Source organism: Lonchura striata, chromosome Z, assembly GCF_050655825.1.
Source record: "Lonchura striata isolate lonStrDom1 chromosome Z, ASM5065582v1, whole genome shotgun sequence".
In the NCBI taxonomy this organism is placed as follows: Eukaryota; Metazoa; Chordata; class Aves; order Passeriformes; family Estrildidae; genus Lonchura; species Lonchura striata.
In genome coordinates this window covers 67162708-67185794 of record NC_140740.1, presented here as the reverse complement: position 1 = coordinate 67185794, position 23087 = coordinate 67162708, and the positions used below count along the sequence as shown (strand labels likewise).

The following is a 23087-nucleotide window of genomic DNA, read 5'->3' as shown; positions in this document are numbered from 1 at the left end:
AAAGCATCACATGAATTTAGGCCATTTGATGAGTGTTACAGAGACAGTTTTGTAAAAGGAACAAATTTACCTGTTCAGGGGAAAGGAGGCAGCAGTAAGTGCTGTCCATGCATCTCCAGGCCCTGTTACTAGGCAAATACTGCTATTGTTGGAAAACTGACAAGTCTCTGTGCCTACTCAATCCTTGACCATCATTAATGCTGCCCTAGGTACCTGTCTAATGAACAAGCTTGAAATGAGCTGTGACAACCAAACTCGATTCACATGAGCCCTTCAGGCAAGAGCAGAGTCCATGTCTTGAAGCAGACACATGAAGCCACATACCTGCTCCAAGCTTCAGTAAGCTCAGCAGAGAAAAGCAGATGCTCTTAGCTGTTAGGGCACAGCAAGTCAATCTTTGGAATCCCCACCAACCCAATTACAACCAGTACACTCGTGAAAGAATTAAGACTCTAAATGCACACAATATATATATAATGTGATTTAGAACCTAATTAATCTTTAATATTCAAATGCAGAGACTCTGCACTAAACACACCTTTACAGAGGAAAAATTTCAGTAATTACTGTTTCTTTTTTTACATTTATTTGGATAAAAGCTACCACTATTTGGTCTGACCATAAAAGTAAAGAGTAACTTCACACCTTACTGAACAGTAACAGGTTGGTTGAATTTACCTGATCAGCCACCCCTCCTGGGAGGATGGTTTTAACAATCACTCCAGTTGACTTTCCTCCCACTATCCCAAATCCCAGACCTGAGCCATCATTGACCAACTCTATGGTCTCCACATGCTGCCAGTGAACCTAAAAGGAATAAATACAAGCTTGAAAATTATTAAAAACATTGAATCATAGAATTTTTCAGGTGTAAAAAGACCTTTAAGATTATCAAGTCAAGCTATTAATATATGTATAGAAATTTGTTGGTTATTTTCTCTTATTTCTTGAGTATGTTTTTAATAATAGAAAGTTCGAGGAAGATTGACATATAATACCTTTTTAACAATTACTATTAGATATGATATTGCATAATATTTATTCAGTAAATTAGTAATTCTATAACAGGTAGTTATAGAATTCTAGTACAAACCAGAATTTAATAATGGGTCAGACCCTCCAAGAACTCATCAAATGAATATAGGCAGCAGCCTAGGGCTGCCCACCTTCATGCCCCATTGCAGTCAGTGAATTCTGCTTCCAAAAACCCACACAGGACTGGAAATTAAAATCTTCAGGTAAATGCATGTTCACATCATGCAACAAAGCACAGGAGAAAGCAAAATCCCAATTCAGTATTTCTAAGGCTGATAGCAGACCCAAATATTGTGAGGCAGGTAGTAACAGAAATACCCCATGTAATAAATTCTTCTGGGTTGTCTGATGGCAACAGCACTAGAATGAAGTCGTTCTGATGGCAGACTGTGTTCTGAAAGGAGGAAAACTGCTCTAAAAGGAAGACAAATCCTAGCTTGCTCACATGGGGTGCTCCTTGAAGGGATAGCTGGAAGCTCATGGTATTCTTCCTCCTGAACAAGAACTCCCACCATAAATTTGTCTGAAATTTCAAACCACAGCTGGTGCTACACCAGGTATAACCTTAAAATATGCTTTTTTTTTTTTTTTGAATAATCAAGTTATTGCAAACTCAAAGCCCTGTGGTACCTGTTTGTAAATCCAGTCTTAACATAAAGTCAGTATAATAAAGCAAAGCTTGAAGAATTGCTCCTAGTATGTTTCATTTGAAAGCAAAGAGAACATGAAAATTGGGAAAGGCATGCTAAACAAACCAGAAGCAGCTATGGGATGTTTATAAGGAACATCTTTTCATGCAAGGGAAGCTGTTCAGTGAATACAGAGGCAATCACATAGAGAAAGAATTTTGTCATAGCAATACTGGATAAGAGCAGGCTTCCTCTATGTGCTGGCAGGAAAAATTAGGTCAGTCAGCTGCCCTCATACACACAGATACAAATAATATTTCTGATATTCCTTCACTAAAGGTTTTATACTAATGATTATAAAAACAGTTCCTCTTTCCAGAAGAATTGCTCTCTATACTTCTGGCAACTGACTCCATTAAAGAAGGGCCACAGAAAACTGAACAGTAAAACCAACACACTGAATATAGGCTGTCTCATCCCAGAACAATCCATTACATGAGTAAGGTAAAAGGAAGAGAATGTACAGTTAATATCATCATGTTTCTGAACTGTGTTGTCTACACCTAGATGTGCAAAAGCTCTCGTAAGAAAGGAATTGTAGTGGAGCTGCATTTTGGAAAGCTCTTAAGTGCATCTTGTAATTTCACTGGAGCTCCCATGCTAACAAACAGTGACACAAACACAAAAGCTGATGGTGCAGATCAGACTACAAAGCCTCAAAAATTTGCTTGCTCAAGCAGGATGCAAAGAAAAAAATATCCTGTTCAGTGCAACCTCAAAAAAAAGCTTCATCAAATAAGGTAAACATGCTATATTTGCACTGGATACAGGTAAATTGGCAGATGGAAGCAGGGAATACATCCAAGATGAAGAATTTTCCCCCAGAAAGCCCGAGTATTTTCTAGTCTTTGAAGGTAAAAGGTATAATGAAGATAAACAGAAGAAAAACCTCAAGAATTGTGAAGGAATGTAGAAACAAGTTACAAAAAATTACTCAAAAGGCTATATGCAGTAAGTACATGCACATCCAGAACTGAATACACAGATGTCTGGGCTATACTCACCGGGTTGGAATGGGCTGAAACTGTGCTAGCAGCAGATGGAGACCGGGAAACTACAGGACTGATGAGCTGAGGAAAAGTGCCTCTAGCCACAACTAGCTGGACATTATCTTTTGCTTTCTGCAAAATGCTGATAGCCTGTTGATGTGTAATTGTCTGGTCAAGGGCTTGTCCATTAATAGCAAGGATTTGATCTGCTTCCTTCAGCTTTCCATCTCTGTCAGGTAGGTGTAAACAGATGACAAAATAAACAAATAAGAAAAATCAAGGAAGCATTGCCACAGAAATTGCAATATTTTGACAATTTTCCAGGATTTTTAATAACCTGGTCTCTATACCCCTCACTTTTTTAATCCCCCTTTGTAGTTTTGCTGAAAGGAGCTGACATGGCACCCTGGTGATGGCTGTCTTGGAAGCTAATCCCACTGCTACTTTCCTCTGGTGACTATCCCCTAGCCAGCTTTCTTCTCCCTGAAACCCCATGTGAGACTAAGCATATTAATCTCAGTTGCTCCCAGCCACAGCCTGGGAATTTATGTTTATCCTTGACTTTGCGTGACTTGCTTTATAGACCAAGTGCCCCACTTTGTTCAATGCACCCATTCTGAATATTCATCAAACCATGGACTGGAACACGCTTTCATCAGTATGTTACAGAAACAAATTTTGTTTTGCTGAAAAACAAGGTGGGGGAAAAAAGGAGAAGAATACATGAAAGAAAAAGAAGGACAAAGAAAGAAACCAAACAAAAGTCCTCAACAAATTAAAAAAACCTCTTCACTTTCTGACAAAGGAAGCATCACTGTAAAATTAAATACTGAGTCCTTCCTCAGATCTACTCCAAAGGAAGTGTATGAAGCCTACACAGTTGAATTACCCTCTCTTTCCTCCACCACTTCTTTGCATCCTAAAGTGGCAATGCATTGATAACAAAGGGCAGCAAGGAAAACAAGAAACTCTATTACAATAGCCTTTGTGAGCACTCAAACTCAAGAAACCCAGGTAGAGCACCCAGGTAGAAAAAACCTATTTAGCTTCAACTCAGAAGAAACAAACAAACAGAAAAAACCAACCAAATAAACAAAAACAAACAAAAGAAAACCAACAAAAAAACTTCACCTAAAACAAAACAAAAACAAACAAAAAGACAAAGTGGAAATTAGGCAGGTTAAAAATATTTAAAAATTTAAAAATACTGCAGAAATATAAGGCATGCCACATTTTCTACCTGATTAACTACAATTAAGTCTCTATACCATGTTCTTGTCTCTCTTGCCCATGTTCTTATTAGACTTACAGTAAGTGTTCAGATTACAAATGATCCAAAAATGTCTCCTAAAGCACAGTGAGAAACAGTATCAACATGTCTCAACTTCTTCACACAATATACAGAATACATCACAAAGCAGCTTGGACCACTGACACACCTTACTAGTCTGCAGTGAACTATATTTTCTGCTTGCTGGTCATATTAGGGGGAAAAAAACTTTATTCCAAAGTTGTTGTATTTTTCTTCCTTGCTCCTGCCATTTACCTTTGAGTTTGTGTGCTCTCTCGGTACTTCTCTCAATATTAGCTGTGGAATCTGAGTTTAAGTCCTAAAGCATAATTTCAGCAAGCCATTATTATTGCTGAGCTTCTGTAATATCAGCTGTGTATCTCTGTGAATATCCCTGACTTTAGGTCAAGATTTGCTTGATGTCAAATCTGGGGTTCATACCTGCTCAATGGGACTCTACCTAACAAATAACACTGCCAGATACAGCTGACTTTTTTGCATCAAATTGTTCTTCAGTGCATTTTGAATTTAAAAGGCATGACACAGAACAGTAGCTTTCTCTTTCTCCCTATTTAAAAACACCAGGGAAATGTTATTTGCAGTTTCTATAAATTAAGGATAGTTCATACGATGCCTGTTCCAACATCACATAAATTGTGGTAAGTAATTTTACATCTGCAATGATGCTCAGAATATAAAGAGAGAAACATGTACACATGCCCTTGTAACACAAAAATAACAGCAGTAACACAACTGAACTGCAGTGTCATATATATACTTGGTATAGTAAAATATTCAGTAGTAATATTACCTATGTGCCACACTTCCCTCCTGGATTTCTTGCACAAATATTCCTAGTTCTCCCCTGTTTTCACTCTTGAGTCCCACAACACTGAAGCCCAGACCACCACTTAGAGGTTTAATAAGGTCAATTGTCTCAACCAGACGACCCTGTTCAGCAGAAGTTAAAAAAAAAGGGTATAAATGTTAAAAGATTAAAAATGAACAAAGGTTAAAAATGTTGAAAAGTAATAATAAACATGGCAAACAACTTGGAAATTTCTAATGACAACTATAGCTGGGCAACACTACATAAGCTAATAACTGAAACATAGCTGTTTATTTCCAATTTCTTGCTATCATACAGAAAATATTTGAGAAATAAATATTATTACAGCCCACAAGAGGAAATCAGGGAACAAAAGATAACTATACAGAGTTTTGGTTTAGTAGTGACTGAATATATATCTATTTAGATATATATCTATTTTATATATATTATAAAATATAGACTATATTGAATATATATATTCTATATATACATATATCTATTTTAGAGGGTACAGGACAACTTTCAAGCAAAACCAGAAAAAAAAGATGAATTTCAGAAAGATAAAAAAACTTAGACTATGAAAAAAGGCTCTCCTGAACACCACCAGACTTCTCCTATCCTGCTCTATTACAGATTAAATAGATAAATCCTAGAATATATGTATGGGTTTTCCCAGCTCCAGCCACTGAAGGGACTCATGCACCATTTCTGCCTGCTACAGGAAAGTAGTAAGATTAGAGAACAATCCACAGCAAAGTCAAACTTTTCCATTTTATTTCCAAGAAAGTCACAGATCTAGATTTTTGTTAATTATGCATACAAGAGCATGCTCTGACAAAGTATCTCCCTCAAGCATAGAGCAGCAGTTCTACAATGAGCATGAAAAAATAATGGCATGCTGATTTGTAATACAATACTGGTCAGCTAAGGACAGTAGCTCATAAGTGACTATGTCAGGGCTAGTTTTTCAACTGCTCTCTCATTTACTAATTGTTTCTCAAACTAAAAGGTTACTTTTATTTTATATGTAAGTGGTACTGTGGTCTGTGCAGTAACTTAATTGTCTTTAAATAAATATACATGTATCTTAATCTTTATATAATCAGTAATCCGTATTTTGTGGTTATTATATGACAGCATTACCTGGGACATGTTTCTGATCAGCTGCTCAAAGTCCTCACTACAGAATTTCCCATTAATCTGAGGAGTAATGGATTTCATTGATGTTTCTAACACATTAGCTGGGTTGCCATTTGGCTGAGCCAACAAATATGACTCATTAAGTGGCAAGGACCCAACGTTCACACCATGATGGAGAAGCTGAGGGAATTCACCACTGGAATGTACAGAAGGTGTAATATTTACCTGTAAAAGATTGAAGGCAACACAGACTTATAGACACAGCAGAAACTTTCTCCTTAGGCAAGGACATTACCACAAGCCAACTGATCATTAGAAGTACTAGAAAATCCAATTTGCAACTTTAAGTAGACATTTTAAGGAGAAAAATTATGTTCAATATTTATACCCAATGTAAAACTGCAAACTACAATATAAAACACAAAAAAAAAAAGATTAGAACAACCTAAAATTATATTCTATACTCTGTCTAAAATTAATTTGTTCCCATCACCATAGCATCTTGAAGTACTCCATCACTAATGCTAGAGATGAACAAGAACAATTTTTTTCCACAGCATCAGTATTTTTGGGGAAAAAAAAATAAACAAAAAGAAAACTAAAAAAAAACCCCAAAAATTTTATCAGTTATTTCACAACTAAAAAAAAAAAAAAAGTATGCAGATATGATGAAAACACAGAGAACAAATTTCACCAGTCAGGGTTTCTGCATCACTATGTACTACAGCTACCAGTGTGACTATCTGCATGACCTAAGATTAAATATGAGATAACTGAACAAGTCTAAAACCACCAGGCTGATCTGAAAGTCACAATCATACATTTACACAGACTTTACAATCCACTTTTCTCAGAACAGAAAAGAAAGAAAATCCTCCATTTTGCACTGCCATAATAAATCACCTCTTTTCAAGCAGATCTGTGCCAACCAATATGAGTGGCTGCTGGTGATACAAAGCTCAGGTGAAGCAGAAACCCTCATTTGTCTTTTGTCCCACTTGCCTGTTGACTGTCAACTGGTACTGCTTTACTCCAGATAAATTTTCTTCCTACTTGCCTGGCACATTTGGCACATTTACTATTATATTATAAGTTCAATCACCTTTCATATTTTTACAATGCACACTTTCTAGCATTCTGCATCACAACATAGAAACCTAAGGTTCCCCTTCCTTAAAGTCGTATTTTATACTTGAAATATCAATAAAAATTTCAAAACAGTAGATATATTCTTAAATGTCTACTGCACTAGTCTCACTGTTCAAGCATGTTACATCTATTGGGTTTTATCGTATCAGTCCTCCAACAGTCCAGTCAGTCCAGTTATTAAAAGGTCAATATTGTTCTCCATCATACAATTCCATCTCATCTGAGAGCTTTAAGAAAATGCAATAACACAAGTCTAATTTGTTGAACAACTTATGTGGCTGGGAAGGCCCACAAGTTCAAGAAAAAATACCACAAGGCAGCATTATAAAGAAAAGTTCTCAATAGCATTTCTAAGCTTGCTCTGACAAAAAACTGGAAAGAAGAAAATTTGGGTGTTTGGAACTCAGTGATTTTTAATCAATGGGATTCCACTGATTATGTTCTTTACCCATATGTGAGAGGAATAATTTGGGTTATGTTTCAAAGAAATTGTAATGCCTAAAATGTGCACATATGCACTTTTTTTAATCACATACATTTGTGTTGGCAAGCTTGTAAGGCACAGGTAGACAAGCCTTGTTTCACAGCTCATTACACATAACAAAAGCCAGACACATAATCAAATTCTACCCTTTTGAGAATATAAGACTTCCCCTTACATTATATGAATGGATTTAAAACTACTAAAATCTAGTAAAGTCTTACCTGCATAAGGCCATATAATTAATTCACTTCCACCTTCACAGTATTGTATGCACAGTATTCACAGTATTGAATACCATATTCAATACAATACTGTATTCACAGTATTGACCATTTCAATGTGTAAAGGTGTATAACTGAACTTGGTCAATTATGTGCTTTATTTCTTATTCTCCTCCACCTTAAAACCTTCTTACAGAGCCTGTTGCTATGCTTCTTCCCACAGAAAATGGTCATTGGTGAAATCATTAATCCTAGGAGTATGTAACATTACAGCAATTAACCATTCTTAACTGGTTCTACTAAAAATATTTTTACATTTCTACAGCAATATGAAGCAGCCTAAGAGAATATGAGATACCTTTCATGTGCACCTAAAGGCCACAGTATACTGGTCTGATATCACAAATATTAGTAAGTCATGGATTCAAGTTCACTTTCTAAATTGCAGTGGTCATTGCAGAAAATAGCACTGAGTTATCTTTTCTGCTGAAAGTTATCATCTTCAGAGCAATCTTGGTCAAAGCAGTCCCTGGAGAACTAATCACCTACTCTGGCAAAACCAGCAAAGTTAGCCTAAACAAAGAACAGAATAGTATGAGTAAAAGCTACCAATTTTATCCAATGTCAATCAGTGATAGCTCACTAAACTACTTTGGTGCAGCTTTTGGAGTGGTAACTTCAAAGTGAGCCAGGTTCAGCATCTGAGCTTTGCAATTACTTCAATCAGTATGATTACACCTAGAGAAAAATGCATTAAATGTCTGCAATTTCAATTAGCACCATTCTAACTGCATTATTCTGTCTTGGAGGCCATTTACTGAAGTAGGAGCTTCTGATGTTCCACATTTCAGGGTGGCAGAAGCAGAAAGTCATTGGTATTACTGATAGTCTTGTAAGACCCAACTGTGTGTGAATTCCCACAGTGAGTAGAGTGGTAGTCATTTTCTAAGACAAAAGAAGGAAAATTGTTTAATAATGCTAAACGCAAAATTTGAAATGTACAGAAATCTAGAACACCTTCAACTTTACAATGAATGAGCCATGTTGGCAAAAAAGGAGAGAAACAGAATTTTACTATCACAGAAACTGACTGTAGCTGAGAGACCATTGCCTTGCATTTATTCCATGTCACCACACAGTATTTCAGACTGCTAACACAGAGACAATCCCAGTTGGTGAAACCTCTCTGCTTAAAAAGCCTATGTTTTTCATGCATCTAGAGTACTTCTTTACACACAAATGTGTAGGGGGCAAGTTGCACTAGAAAAATCAAGCACAAAAATCTACATCAAGCCACAGTAAACAAAATTATGGCAATTTTTCAATAGTATGGATGTTATAAATGGTGTTTGCATTATGAGACTGTTTTTCTCTAGTGAAAGACTCTCTGTACGCATAATCACCAAACAAATGGAACTACACATCAAAAATAAAATATTTCAGAATATGATGTGTTGCCCTTATGAATAGTATGGCATGCCTAATCTGAATTCAGAATACTTCTGTACCATTCAAACTTGTACTATGATTTAAGTTTGTTCTCCTAGTACTAGTGGACAGAGGATTGCTTTAAGCAGCTCACTGCACTGTTTGCAATGTTCAAAGAGCAGAGCAGTCATGATGGGCACTTCAAATTCCGCCTGAACATCTGTCCAGTATCACCATGCTTTTCTCTACTCAAGTTTGAAGGATTTTTTAAAAAACAGTAGAGCAATGCCCTTAGGGAATTCTGTTTTTCTCCCTAGTAGAGAACTTGTGCATTCTCATGCTGAAATAGAAGTACTTACGGGCCAATTAATTTTTTTTACTTTTTACATTGTATGTTTTCCCTGACCAAGTCCTGCTCAAACTGGCAAATACACTGGCTATTTTCTCCATTAGAAATTTCATCCTTTCTCCATACTTTTATGAGCTAGGACGTCACTGCAGACATATAGGAATTGACTTTCTTTTCCCATTGTCTTTCAAAGCAAAAGATGGAAGTTGTTCATGTTTTTCTAATACACATAACGTAGTAACAACTCCACTATTCTGAAAACACTGAATATTTATTTGCACAACGGTTAAAATGCCACGGAAAGGACATCTTCCATACTATATATATTGCAGGAAAAGGAAAAAACAACCTTCCAACTCACACTAGGTTAACTAGAACTTTAAAACCTTCTCCTCAAAACTTCAGTACAACAGCACAGCTACAACACAGTATGGGACACAGTCACATCAAGAGCAACTGAAAGCAATATCTCATTTTCATCACACCCTTTTTAAACAAACAAGCTTGTATTTAATGGAGAAAATGCTTAGTGCCTGAAGATAAAATTTCATCTGATGTCTGAAACTCCAAGAAAAAATTAAACTAAAAAAAAAGTTAAACTGTTAACAAATAAAGTTTTCTGTGTGTACAAAAACTTCACATTTCACATCTTCTCTTCTGAAACAGACACAGTTACACCTTAAAAACTATAAAAAACATTTATAGTGACATTTACAGTACTTAAGGCAGAAGTTCAGAATTCCAAGACAAATTTTTAAGTAGAAATATGATGACCACTCTCTTCCATGTGCCCCCCGAAATCCAGGCCTATAGCATGAAAAAGTAGAGTAACTGCTATATATTCTTGCTAACCAAAGAAGTATAGGTCATTCCAGGGGGAGCAGTAAACCACAAGTGCAAATCTTAAAAGGAAATATTTTTCATAACTTAGAAATTGCACTACTTTGCAGTAATACAATCACCATAATTCCATTAAAAAGTATCTTTATAACACTGTGATTGTATAATTACAGAATGAAACATCACTGCTTTGTTTTATCAGCTTGCTTATGCTGTTTTTCCTTGACTGGCATTCTCCATATAGTACAAACATTTCCAGCTCGGACATCATTTGCATAAGATAAAAATAAAAATTCATAAATACCACTTAGTATGACAAAATTTGTGTTTTAGTCACACAGACACTGAAAACAATCAAGCAATGCTTACATGCAGTAGCTCAAAATATTTTAACAAAAAAAAACACAAGTCATGTCTATATTGTACCAATACTTAAAGCAAATGTCCTCAACATTGCCAGGTCTCAACTTATTCAACAAAAAGAAAATTTCAGTATTTCTGCACTTCAACCACTGGGCAGCAGCCCTGGACACCCCAAGAAGGAGCAAGTACAACACCAGGAAAAGGCCCTGAGCTCCCAGGAACAGGACCTGGCACCAGCATCACTCTGCTGGCTGCACCTTTATGACTCCATCTCAGAGTAGATGAAGTAGATCCCAAATTAACATTTCTTGTTATCACTTCATTTAAAAGCACAAACAGTATTGTTGCCAGAATGGGTTCAAAACATGAACTAAAAATCTCTAGTTGTGCAAAATAGAGAGTTAACACTGTTAAGTGTTCACCAGCAACAGGAAAATACAAGTTTCTCACTGTTCCTTAAATCCTCTCTTGCACTGACACCCAGCTGCTACTCACCACTACACTGTGAAGGAAAAACTATGGTCAAACTCACAAGTAAAAACGAAAAAACAAAAGCAAAAACACAACAGAAAAACAAACAAACAAAAATTAAAACAAACAAAAAACCAACCAAAGAAAACAAACTATCAAATAAAAAACCTCCAAAACTAAGAAATGCAGCTCTGCCATCTATAACCAACCACCAGATATTTTGTTCTAGTAGAGGTCTGAGTGGAATGGAGGCAGGAGAAGGTGTGGAGGAGGTAAAAAACTGAGAGACAAAAAGAAATGGAAGAGAAGCAGAACAGGAATAATTTTCTTTAAAATATTTCATAAAGAAAATAAAATATTATTCAAGTATTTTAAACACCACAATCTTCATTTTTCTTCTGTCTCTGTCTTATTTTTGAACAAGACTGCAGAAAACAAGCATTAAATGAAAAACAAGGACAGAAAGAGACAAGTAAAAAATTGGTTCCTTCAGGGCTCCTCAGCTCAAGAGACTTCTGAAGTCAAAACAGTAATTCAAAAATAGAAAAACATCCCTTTGTTGTGCCTAGACTTCAGTTAACTTCACAATGACAGCTTTGCAGTACAAACAAATCCTGCTCACTTATTTAAGAAAAAAAAAATACCCCACAATTTTAAAGCCTACTAATAAGAACCAAGGCATCCGATTTGCTGACTTTAGCACCATGCCTCAGTTTAAAGCAGCATACCACTCAGTCCATATACTGTACAAATAGAGGGCAGGACTTTCACTATCATCTCTATGCCTTCCAGAAACAGTGCCTCAAGCCAGGAATACATCTTCACCTTGAAATTTATTAATGACCCTAGAGGCACACAATGAAGCCTCAATGGTCCACCTACTTCTGCCGGGATCCTTGCAGAGAATCTGTTTGACTTGTAAAGTAAACTGACATTCTGACTTCTCTGCTCCCGTGCCCTCTTTCAAACTACACTGTCCTAAAAGATGACTTCCCCAAGAATTTTGCAATAGTCTTGTAGCTCTTTAAAAACTCATTAAAAACAGAGGGGCAGTTAAACAGACTGTCACACTTCACGTCAAAAATAATCAAATGCCCATTAAACTGTCACTGCAGGTCATTATTAAACATAAAAAAATTAGCCGTCTTAGTTTCCAATGGGTAGAAGCTGCAACATCTTGTTATATCACAACTCAGCATCATTTGACATCCTGTCTCAAACATGGCTCTGACTGCTACTATTGGGACACAGCTTCTCTCCTTAGTCTATCACAGCTTGCCAAAAAACCTGGTCTCTACTCACTCAGTTTTCATCAACCTGTTGCTTAAGAGCTTCAAGAGCACAGTACCCTGATAGATGCAAAAAGGGTGTCCTTGAAGGGTGTCCTTCAAGTGCACCTATGAAAACACAAGTTTTTTTTAACATAACTGCCTATTTTAGGCTTTTATTCTTTGTCCTGTTTAAGTATGCTTTGTCAATATTTAAATAGCACAAAATAAAAACAAATAATTCCATGTCATGTTGTAGGGAAGAAATTCTACAGAAAAAAATATAGGATAAAGAACTGATCTAAGAGTGCTGTAAACATATATTTACACATATAAGCACGCATGAAAAAAAGGAATTCATATCCAAATAGCTCCCCTGTCAACCAGACAGGGTACATACCGTGCAACATGCACAGATCAATAAAGTTACTTCACAGACAAACCTGCAGAGTCAGGACAGAAAGTGAAGTTATTATTCTTTGTTTTTTAAAAAATACACGCCTTAAATTATCCATCCTAGTATCTCCTGCTTTATTTTCTAATTTAGGCAATTTAAAAATATAGCCATCCTTTAACTAAACACCTAATGTCCAGAAGTCAAAACTTATTTTGCCATTTAAAAAAATTATTAATGTTTCAGGTATACTTTTATTTCTCACTATGTGTTCCCAGGCTCTTCACCACATAATTCACACAAATTCTGGATGTCACTGTTAAATTCTCATTTCCAAATAGCAGTGCAAACAAACCCTCAGGACAGTTGTTTTTTTTTCAGAGATTTTTTTTTTAATTACTCCAATGTCATAAGTTTCTAAATACTAAAAAGACAAAATCTGAAAAACATTGTGATGAATACAGCATAAACACCATTCTAATTTATTTCTTGTCTGTGCAAAATAACATCAAGATTATCCACAAGAAGCAATAAAGGTCCATACTGCGTTCTGCTGCACAGCTGAAGTACTGTAAGGATTGTGAGGAATCCTTCTCATCACAGTCTGGTCAGAGACCAGATGAGGCTCCACACTGGCAATAAGGTCCATGTGCAGAGTCTGTTCCCTCCCACTTCAGCAATTCTGCATACCAGACAGAGCTAGCTATCTTGGAGGAGTCAACAGGAATGACAATTTGTAAAGCCAGATACATAGTTTAGTCCTAATTCAGTTACTGAACTATTTTCTGTATTTTTCAAATTGTTATTCTGCTGACAAGAAAATTATAGCAACAAATAAAGTCAATATAATCAAGTTCCTGACCCTTTTCTCAAGCTCATTGAAAATACACAGAAAATTAATACTTAATACCCTGAGCAAGCAAAATGGAGGCAAGAGCTCTGGCTTCACTTTAATCTTTTATTCCTATACAAAGTATAAAATAGATTTTCATTTCCTTCCAAAGTCAATCATTTTACAGCTTCCCTCTACATCCTCATTTTAGCAGGGTTAAGACACAAAAGAGCAATAAAAGGCTCCTAGGAAAAAAGTCCTAGATCTCGTAGAAAACATGCTCCTTTTGAAGGGCAAAGAAAGAAAGCTTTATGTTAACCCTCCACCCATATCACCATTTCCCTGCCCTGCACATTTTAAGTAATGAGCATATACATAAAAATCACAAACACAAAATACAGCCACAACGAAGTCCCCAAAAGTCAATATGATATGTCCCCAAACCTCTGGATAAGATGTTTAGTTTAAACTATTTCACTGCTTAAACTAAACACAAGCAGAAACATATACATCTTTGCATTACCTTAGCAAGTTTCCCCTTGCACTTTCAAGACTGCTCTTCCTACCTGATCTCTTAGTTGTTGAACAGAAGTCTGAAGGCTCAGAATTTGATTAAAGAGAGGACTCTGCAGCACTGACTTTAATAGGCTCAGTTTCTCCTCATTTGCGATGTCACCTCGATCCCGAAGTTTTGCCTGTAAGCGCTCCATGGCCTGGAGGGCCCGATGGATATCTGTAGCAATAATCATTGCTAATCAGTAGTAGTCTAGAAACAGCTACACAAGGTACAGGTTTAAATATAACCCTCTCTACTGTTCAAACTACAGAGAACTTGAATGGCTCTGTTTTGAGCAAAAATCCCAGCCTGTCTAATGAAGCAGGAAGTCAGAGGTAAAGCATAAATCAGAAGCCAATGAAAATTGTATTTTTGTCCATCAAGAAGTGGGTTACAAAAATGAAAGAGCTTTCATTGAAATTCAGTTACAGGAACTGTGGCTACAGTCCACTGTAAATAAAGAGGGGCATAAAGAGTCATAATAGAAAACATATTTCCTTTCCATGCAAATTTTTAATTCAAGAAAAAACAACAAAATTAAGAAAACAAACTCAAATTTAAATACACTAAACATATGATTGTGCAACTTTTGTTTTCAAATTAATAATCCCAAACACAACAGAACTTCTAAGCACAGTAGATTATTTTCTTTCAAAATCTCTCTCAGCAGTATACACCCATATCCCGAATCACCCACACTTGATTTGGCCACAAAAATACTGTGATATGAATGAAAAAAATTACCAATTGTTTCCAACATGCTTTCTGCTTCTCAGCTTCTATTTCAACACTGGAAAGAGCCTGTAAATATTTCCCTGAAAAGTAACAGAAAGGAAAAAAGGTCACATTTATAGAAACACTAAGCTCTGAAGGGGAAGAAAAAAGCTTGACTTTTGAAAACAATAAACAGCAAAATAATAATCCACAAAAAAACTATCACCATAGATAATTAAAATAACCTCAAAATCAAATTCTGACTCACTTTGGTGCTCAAAATCTTCCTGAAAATTGCTTTAGAAATACACTTGGTAATTTATTTGCATTTCCATATCAAAGTGGCTGTCTGCATACTGTTGCACAACATGCCCTGCACTGCTTTAATCAGACACTATGAATCATAGCTGACACTGACATTTTAGTTTCATTGCTTTTCTTTTCAGTGATTCACAAAAGACATTCCCTGCGGGATCAGTTTTCAAGCTCCATGTTGACAATTTCAGGTGCATGAGCCACAGCAAATTTTATACAGTCACATTTGAAAGAAAACTCATATAAACCACAAGGCTACAGGCTTTCAGGACTCTCACACTAGAGCCTCTACTATTAATACCTATTGGAATTGCAACTCAGATGTGGATGATAGCTGAGTTTTTATCCATGTGGGTTTCCAGGAAGGAAATTCTATACTGAGAGGAAGAAATTCTGAAATTGCTTTGTTTATTCTTTTTTGTTGTGTTTTGCAGTTGTCTGGAGCTTTTTAAAAATGTATGTCTGCAATTGCTCAGAAATTTGCAGTGACAGAACATGTCCGATGGAGATGGATAGCTGAAAAGTGAGGAGATCAAATATCACTGCAAGTATATGAACTGTTGACCTTATCTTTCATAATTTGTTTTCTTTATAGTAGGAAAACACATTAGTACAGCATCCCCACTTGAATCTGGAGAACCTAAAAACATGAGAGTTGTGATCTCTAAGCTCTCAAGAAAAGTTATTTTTTCTTGAGATGTTGGATAAAAAGAGGAAAAGGAATGATGTTGACAGATCTCTAGATAAAACAGCCTAACAAAATCATTAGTTATAGAACCTGATAATTTAGTCAAGCCTATACTATTTGCAGTTTGTGCAGAAAAAGAAAAACAAATGGGTTTAAAATGGTTTCAAGTTCCATCAATAAGACTTCCCTAGTTTCAATATCCCTGAAGCTTCCTATCAGTTTCATTCACAGAATCACAAAATGGTTTATGTTGGAAGAGAGCTTAAAGATCATCTAGTCCCAGTCTTGCCATGGGCAGAGAACTTTCCACTAGACCTGGTTACTCAGAGCCCAGTCCAGCCCTCTAAAAGAATGGGGAGTCCATAACCTCCCTGAAGATTGCATTTGAATTTGACAATACATTGATACTGAATCACTGATCATCTTTTTTAGGACAATGTACAATATTCAAACCCCTGAAACCCAGCTGTGTCAAAATAATGTTACTCCATGATCCAAATTACACCTTTAAATAAAAATAAGCCTCTGTAAATTTTTTTTCTTACTTGGCAAGGAAAATCCCAGCATATAATTACCAGGTCTGAAAAACAACTCAAATATCTTGTATTTTCACTTGTCACTCTAAAAAACAGGACAAAATGAAGTAATTTTACATGGGAAGGGCTGGATAAGATTATTTAAATGTTATGAAGGAAGCTGACTTTCCCAAACCCTTATCACCCATAGCTTTTCTTTCTAGGTTAACAATTTGTAGCACAGTATTCTACAAGCAGACACAAATTCTAAACATATCTATAGGTTGAGATTATGCCACATAATTTGTAATGAAAGGAAGTCCTTAGATCTACTAAGACAGTCATTACTGTCTTAGTATTTATTTACCTCATGCTTTAGAAAGAGGAGTGAACACTGCTCTAGCGTCCTGCTAGTATCTGCAAATCCATTTTGAACTCTCAGTTTATTCTCTTTATTTGGGTTTATATTAGTAGGGAATCCCTCCCCAGCTGGCCAGCTTAATGCTTTTGTCGACATCAGCAGTAAGCATGAGAAAGACCAAAACTGTCATCAGAATGTTCTCCCTCAGACACCTCCTCTGAGGCAGACACAATTGAGGTACAACAGCGTCTATGTGTTGCAGGCCAAGATGACCCCTGTTCACTCTGCCTGCGCTCAGAAATTGCAAATAGACACGACTGCTCCTGCTGTGCCACGTCTATGATAACAAGTGGGATCTGTCAGCACCAGCTCAGTGGTATATTAACGTAGTGGAAGTACTGGAGAAGCAAGCATACGTCTCTCCAAAATATACTGAAGGGACACATCCATAAACACCACCACCCACTACAGGACACATTGGCCTTTAAACCAGCTTGCTTCTAGGTATTTTAGTGACAATATGCTAGTGAGAAGTAGAGTGGAATGCATGATCACTTGTTGAAAGGCCTAATTCTGCTACAGTGACTATTTTTATAATGGCATTGTAGATTTCTAGATGCAGAGTGGGAAGTTTAGTTTTGATTTCCTCATTTTACAATCTCCTGGTAGTCTGTATCACAGGAATCTGAAGCCAAAACCAGCCCTTCTATACATGATACAACAATCTTCACACCTCAAAGAGCTTACTAGCTTAGCTCAAAGTAGATTTAACTATTTTTGTATTTCAGCGCTGAAGTTCATTAATCTCTTCACAGTAACAAGAACACAGGCTTTCCGAGCCAAGACAAAGAAAGACTTTAAGCAAGTAGCAAACTAAATCTAAGTTCAAGTTCTAAAGACACAGGTAATTGAAAGCCGTGATATAAACAAAAAACAAACAGCCAAACAAACCAAAAAGGGAAAAAAAAGGAAAAAAACAAGCCTCATAATATTCTTGTTTGCCTTCTATTTTAGAACATTATAATAGAAAACACAAGGAATTTTAGACATGTATAAGGTGACAAACACACCATATTCATTCTAAGAACAAAACAAAGTTAAAGATGATCCTTTGCAAGCTTGCACTTCTGAAATTTGATTATTCCTATGCTAACAAACAAAAATGGGGTTTTTTGCCACTCTTCATGCTATCCTTCTTTGATAACATTAGTTGCCAGAAAACAGCTGGCACGTTGCAACTCTGGTTTCTATCTGTCCACTTCCGAAACACTAATATGCACAGGTGGCAGAATTTTCTTTAACATTCAAAATTTATTTGATCACCATCTTTCCACTACAATTGCAGAAGGCATTTAGCTAAACAAAAAAAAAATGAGTGACAATAATAAGGTGACCCATTTCCATTGATCGTTCTTTCACACCTGATCACTTTGTTTCTACAAAGAAATACAAAGAAACCTATTGTGTTTCACTGATGGATACTCCATCTACTGTTTCACAAAGCCATTTTAGATAATACCTTGAAAACTAATGCTCGTAGCATAGATTAGGAAATGCTCATAGCATAGATTAGGAAACATGCAATGCCAAAGATAGAAAACATAGTAATAGGCTTTGCCCCATAGCTCCTGCATTACTTGAAGTGCTCTGAACATACAGAGGAAATGCCTATCTGAAGAGTGATCTCTAAGCCCAAACTTTGGCTTGGAGTTGCATGAGATTAAATCTATTTCAACTAAGCAGCAAGGTAACCACAACAAGCATGTTATAGCTGCTAAAAAGAGTATTTTGGAACTTCTAATCTAACACTTAGGCCTGTGTTTGTCTGGGCTAGAGATATCCTTTAGTACTTGATTTTTATCCTATGTCATCTCTCTCCCCGGTTTTCTGGTTATCACTCAAATTGGCATATTGTGTATTCTCTGTATGGAGAAGGAACAGAAACTAAACCACACAGAAAATGGAAGATGCTCATTACTGCTAAATTTTCTGCCTTGCCTGTAGATCCTAAGAGCTCTTCCATTTTCCCACTTACCTCCTGAAAACTGGCTACTAACCCCAGGAGGAGAACTAAGGTGGATTCCCAGACTCCAAATAGTCTTGAGAAAATTAAGGCAGTTGAAATGTTCACAGTAAATTGAAAGATCTCATGCTTTTCTATGTATTTTTTGTAGCTACTTTTCCACTGTCACAAATGCAATTTTGCTGTTGCATACAGCATTTTTCACACAAAGGGTGCAAAAACAAATGAAAGAGCAATGACCAATAGAGAAAAAGAGACCAAACAAAAAGAAAAATTAATGTGCACTGTTCCACAAGGAACAAAGCAGATTTCCATTGACTACCTGGAATGTAACAAGCAAACAAGAGATACCTGACATCTACATTTGATAGCGATGCTAATGGAAATTGTTCTGAGACATTCAAAGTAGAAATAAAAAGGCAGTATTGCACAGCTTATATTACAATTCTAAGGACTTTGAAAAGATGTTACTAGCCTCTTGAAATTTAGCAAAATGCTGAAAGCATCAAAAATACATAGAGAGGTAGTGGCTCTGTATGTTGAAGAAAAGTTCTGTGATAGAGCTGAACAGTACCATGTACTTTGAATCAATTATGAAAACAGAATTTTGCACATTCAACTACTTGTAACCTTCTGTATACATCACTTTAATGTATTAAGGAAACTCAAAATGTTTTTCTATTAACTGGCAATCTGTTCACTGTGTATAATTAATAATTTTCTGTAACACTGTAAGAAGCCCTACATCAGCATAAGATATAATATCCATGGTAACTGACATGCTAATAATTGCAAATGGGAAATGGGACTAAACTATCCATAATGATTGCACCTACTGATAAATGTGTGTAATACAGTGTATTCAAAATTGATTTGCAAAGAGTATTCCAAAAACAACAACATAGTAGGGAGTTTCTGGTGGGGTTTGTTTGAATCTTTTTGGTTAATGAAACAGATAATCTTCTACAAAAAAGAAAAAAAATTCAGTAAATATCTTAAATTAAGATCAATTGGAATCTTTCCACATTAGCTTCAGAAACTGAAAAGCATCTTTTTAGCATATGAAGAATATAGGGGACACTACATATACCGAACTGATGAAATACAGGCATGATTAATACTGGCTCTTTATGTTTTCAAGCATAGGCAATTGATAACCATATTCATTAAATTCAATTAAACCTGGTGAAGCACAGATTTTACAGCAGCTGCACCTCAATGTATATTGGATTCTTCACAGAGGTGACAACAGCATACAAAGCCTCTCCAAACAGCTGCCATTTAGCATCAACAAAGAGTCATCATTTTCTCTACAAACTAAAACACAAATTTCTCTTTGTGTATTGACAATAACAAGTTATTTATACAGAAAATCATAACACTGTGTAAGAAGACCACTGTGCAAGGGGTTTCAGATGTAAGAACAGGGTCTGAGTAGCCTACAAAAGAAATATGCTATTATTGCCAAGGCCAAAATACCACATTTTTGTATTGACTTGTCAGGAACACCAGCAGTGAAACATGACTGTCCTTATCAATGATAATATAGTATCCTGTCAGCATGGTATTATATTAGCCAAAACTGCTTCACCAGGATGCTCAAATAATGCCTATTAAAAAATGTACCAGATGCACTTCACCAATTTTTTTGTGTGTGTGTGTGAAACATGGAGCAGAGATTAAAAAGTTATTCAAAATGCTTCTCAATATACTGAATAAGTGCTACTTGTTAAAACAAAACCATCTACAGCTATCTGCATGACTGAGAAGATATAAGGCGTTCCTGCCTGAAGAATTCAAAGACCAGGACCCCACCAGGGTCAGGTGGAATAAAAAGATCCATTAGTACCGATGTAGTGCAGTTCTCTTTCCCTGGTGCTGATAGTGATCTAACTTTTCTAGCGCATTTCTTCGTAAAGAGGAGAGAATGTATCCAGTTCCTAGTGAAAAGCTTCTACAAAGCACTAAGGAAACCAACAGTAACACTATATCTAATCATTAAATGTTACATGTATGTTACTGTTAACAAGATAGGAGACATAAAAATATGCAAACAAAAATTGATAACCATTTCAAAAAATTGTGCTCTGTCTAAAAATGCTGCTTGTTAAGGTGGGTATGTCTCATACATACAAAATACATAAATATATTCCAATTGCATTCTTTTCTTTTAGTGTTACAATTATTTCAATTTCCACAGAAGCATCAAGTAACACTGAAAAACTATTTTACCACTTTCTCCTTTTCCAGTTTAGACTCTTCCCTACCAAGGAGTTGCTGTTTCCTTGGGAAACACAGAAGTGATAGGCAAAGCACAGGGCACCACACAATACAATTTCAAAAACTACAGAATTCAGATCCTTCCTCTTTATCTCAGTAAATCTCTGCTCTCCTACTGCGACAGACTCCTGACACCCTTTCTGGGACCAAAGCCAGTAAGGATGTTTCCTATCCAAGAGTTTATAGTTAAAAAAAAAAAAAAAATCTAGACATATTAGGACACAAATATATAGCTGGACAATGCAGTGTTTATAAAAGCAAAAGAAAAGGTAAAGGGGAAAAAATTTTTAAACTACAATGTTTCTCAGGCAAACGGCAAATCAAATCCGTTAAATGCTGTACACGGTTCAAAAAGTCGGCTTTGTGAGTTTTTGTTTTTCTTTCTTTCCTCCTAATACTCTTTCCAGTAATATAGGGAGGTGCTGGCAGCAAGGGGGGACACGGGAAACGAACCATCCCTCTCCTTTGAGCAGCCAGACTCATCAAAGGCCACAGCTGCAGGTGGCCCCTTGCCCTCTGCTTCCACCCAGCCCAAGCCGCTACGTTTGAACGCGCCCCGCGGAGCGGCCGGACCGCTACCGCGGGCTCGGACCTGCGGGCAGCCCGACACCACCGCGGCAACAGGTCCCGGTCCCCAGGACACCGCCAGGGCAGCGGGGCCTCGGTCCGGCCCCGGCTGCGAGCGAGAATCGGCGCCCACGGGAGCCGGCCGAGGGCCGCGGCCGCCGGCACGGTCGGTGGCAGCGGCGGCAGATGCGGAGACCTCCTCCCGTCATGAAATACCCGCGGGGGGTAAAACAGGAATGCGTGAGCGGGCAGCAGGGCTCCGCGCCTGTGTCAGGGGAGTCTCGGCTTTTGTTTACGTGAGGACAACGCCCCGCCAGGCCGCTCGAGCCCGCGAGCCGCCCGCCCGCCGCAGGCCAGAGCCCGGCCCGGCCCCGCTCGGCGGCGGGGAGAGGGGATGTGCCGGGACACAGCAACAGGCTCGGCCCGCGGCCCGGGGCTCCACGGCCTCGCCTCCTCCAGCCCCACCCCGGCAAAACCCTTCTGATCAAATGAACAATAATAAATAAAATTTCGAGGGACAAACGCGTTTTAAAAGGTCGCTTAAACTCCAGCGAGGCGGAGGACCCTTCCCGGCCCGCATCCCCGCAGGACGACTCAGGAGGGCTCGCCCCGCTCGCCCCGCCCGGCCCGGCGCCCTGCTTACCCCAGCCGCTCGGCGAGCCCCACCGCCCGGCCCGGCTCTCCGCCCTCCCCGCCCCCGAGTAGCGGCGCCGAGCGAGCCGCGCCGCGGGGCAGCGCGCTGGGCACGCCCCGGCGGCCTGAAGCCCAACCCCGCACCGCCGGCCGCGGGGCTCGCCGGGGCGGGCGGGGGCCGCGGGACCGCGGGGCACGCTCCCTGCCCGCCTGCAGCGCGGCCCTTCCCGCGAAGTTTGCCTCCCCGCGGAGCGCACGCCTTGCCGGGATGACACCGAGGAGCCGGGCTGGTCCGGTTCAACTCTCCGGTTCGCCTGCGAAGTGAAGGCGGCGGCAGGCTGGTCCCTGTCTCTCTCCAGCGGTGCGGTGCCGCCTGCGGACGGGCCTGGAACGCCAGGACACCGGCCGTATCCCTTCTCGTGCAACAAGATGAGCCGGGCCTGGAACGCAGGAAATGTTTGCAAATGCTATAAAAAAAAAAAAAAAAAAAAAAAAAAAAATCTTAGATAGCAAACAACACATGATGAAGTTTGACAAAATGATTTATAAGGTCGTGGAATTAATAAAGGAATTACTTTTCCATCGATGCAGCAGCTGGTTATTGTGTTAACTAAAAGTAAGGAAGATGTGTGTTTCACATACATACAAGAATAAAGCGTA

At 38.0% G+C, this 23087-nt stretch overlaps 1 protein-coding gene across 27 annotated transcripts in view; it reads right to left on the bottom strand.

The window, feature by feature from the left end:
• MPDZ (multiple PDZ domain crumbs cell polarity complex component) overlaps window positions 1-22809 on the bottom strand; it is a 93960-nt gene extending 71151 nt beyond the window's left edge. For 14 of the 27 annotated variants that reach the window (XR_014951042.1, XM_085566020.1, XM_085566023.1 and 11 more), the window contains exons 1-7: window positions 22438-22565; window positions 15076-15146; window positions 14342-14508; window positions 5980-6201; window positions 4816-4955; window positions 2729-2942; window positions 679-807 (exon numbers count right to left, since the gene is read on the bottom strand). Coding sequence is in view for 26 of the 27 variants with exons in the window: in XM_085566020.1 (XP_085422146.1) it covers window positions 679-807; window positions 2729-2942; window positions 4816-4955; window positions 5980-6201; window positions 14342-14508; window positions 15076-15091 (888 nt within the window). In the remaining variant the exon portion in view is untranslated. Of the gene's footprint in view, window positions 1-678; window positions 808-2728; window positions 2943-4815; window positions 4956-5979; window positions 6202-14341; window positions 14509-15075; window positions 15147-22437; window positions 22566-22684 lie in introns of those variants that run through there. The other 13 variants (XM_085566034.1, XM_085566039.1, XM_085566040.1 and 10 more) reach the window with 5 other exon arrangements.
• Window positions 22810-23087: the final 278 nt, after the last annotated feature.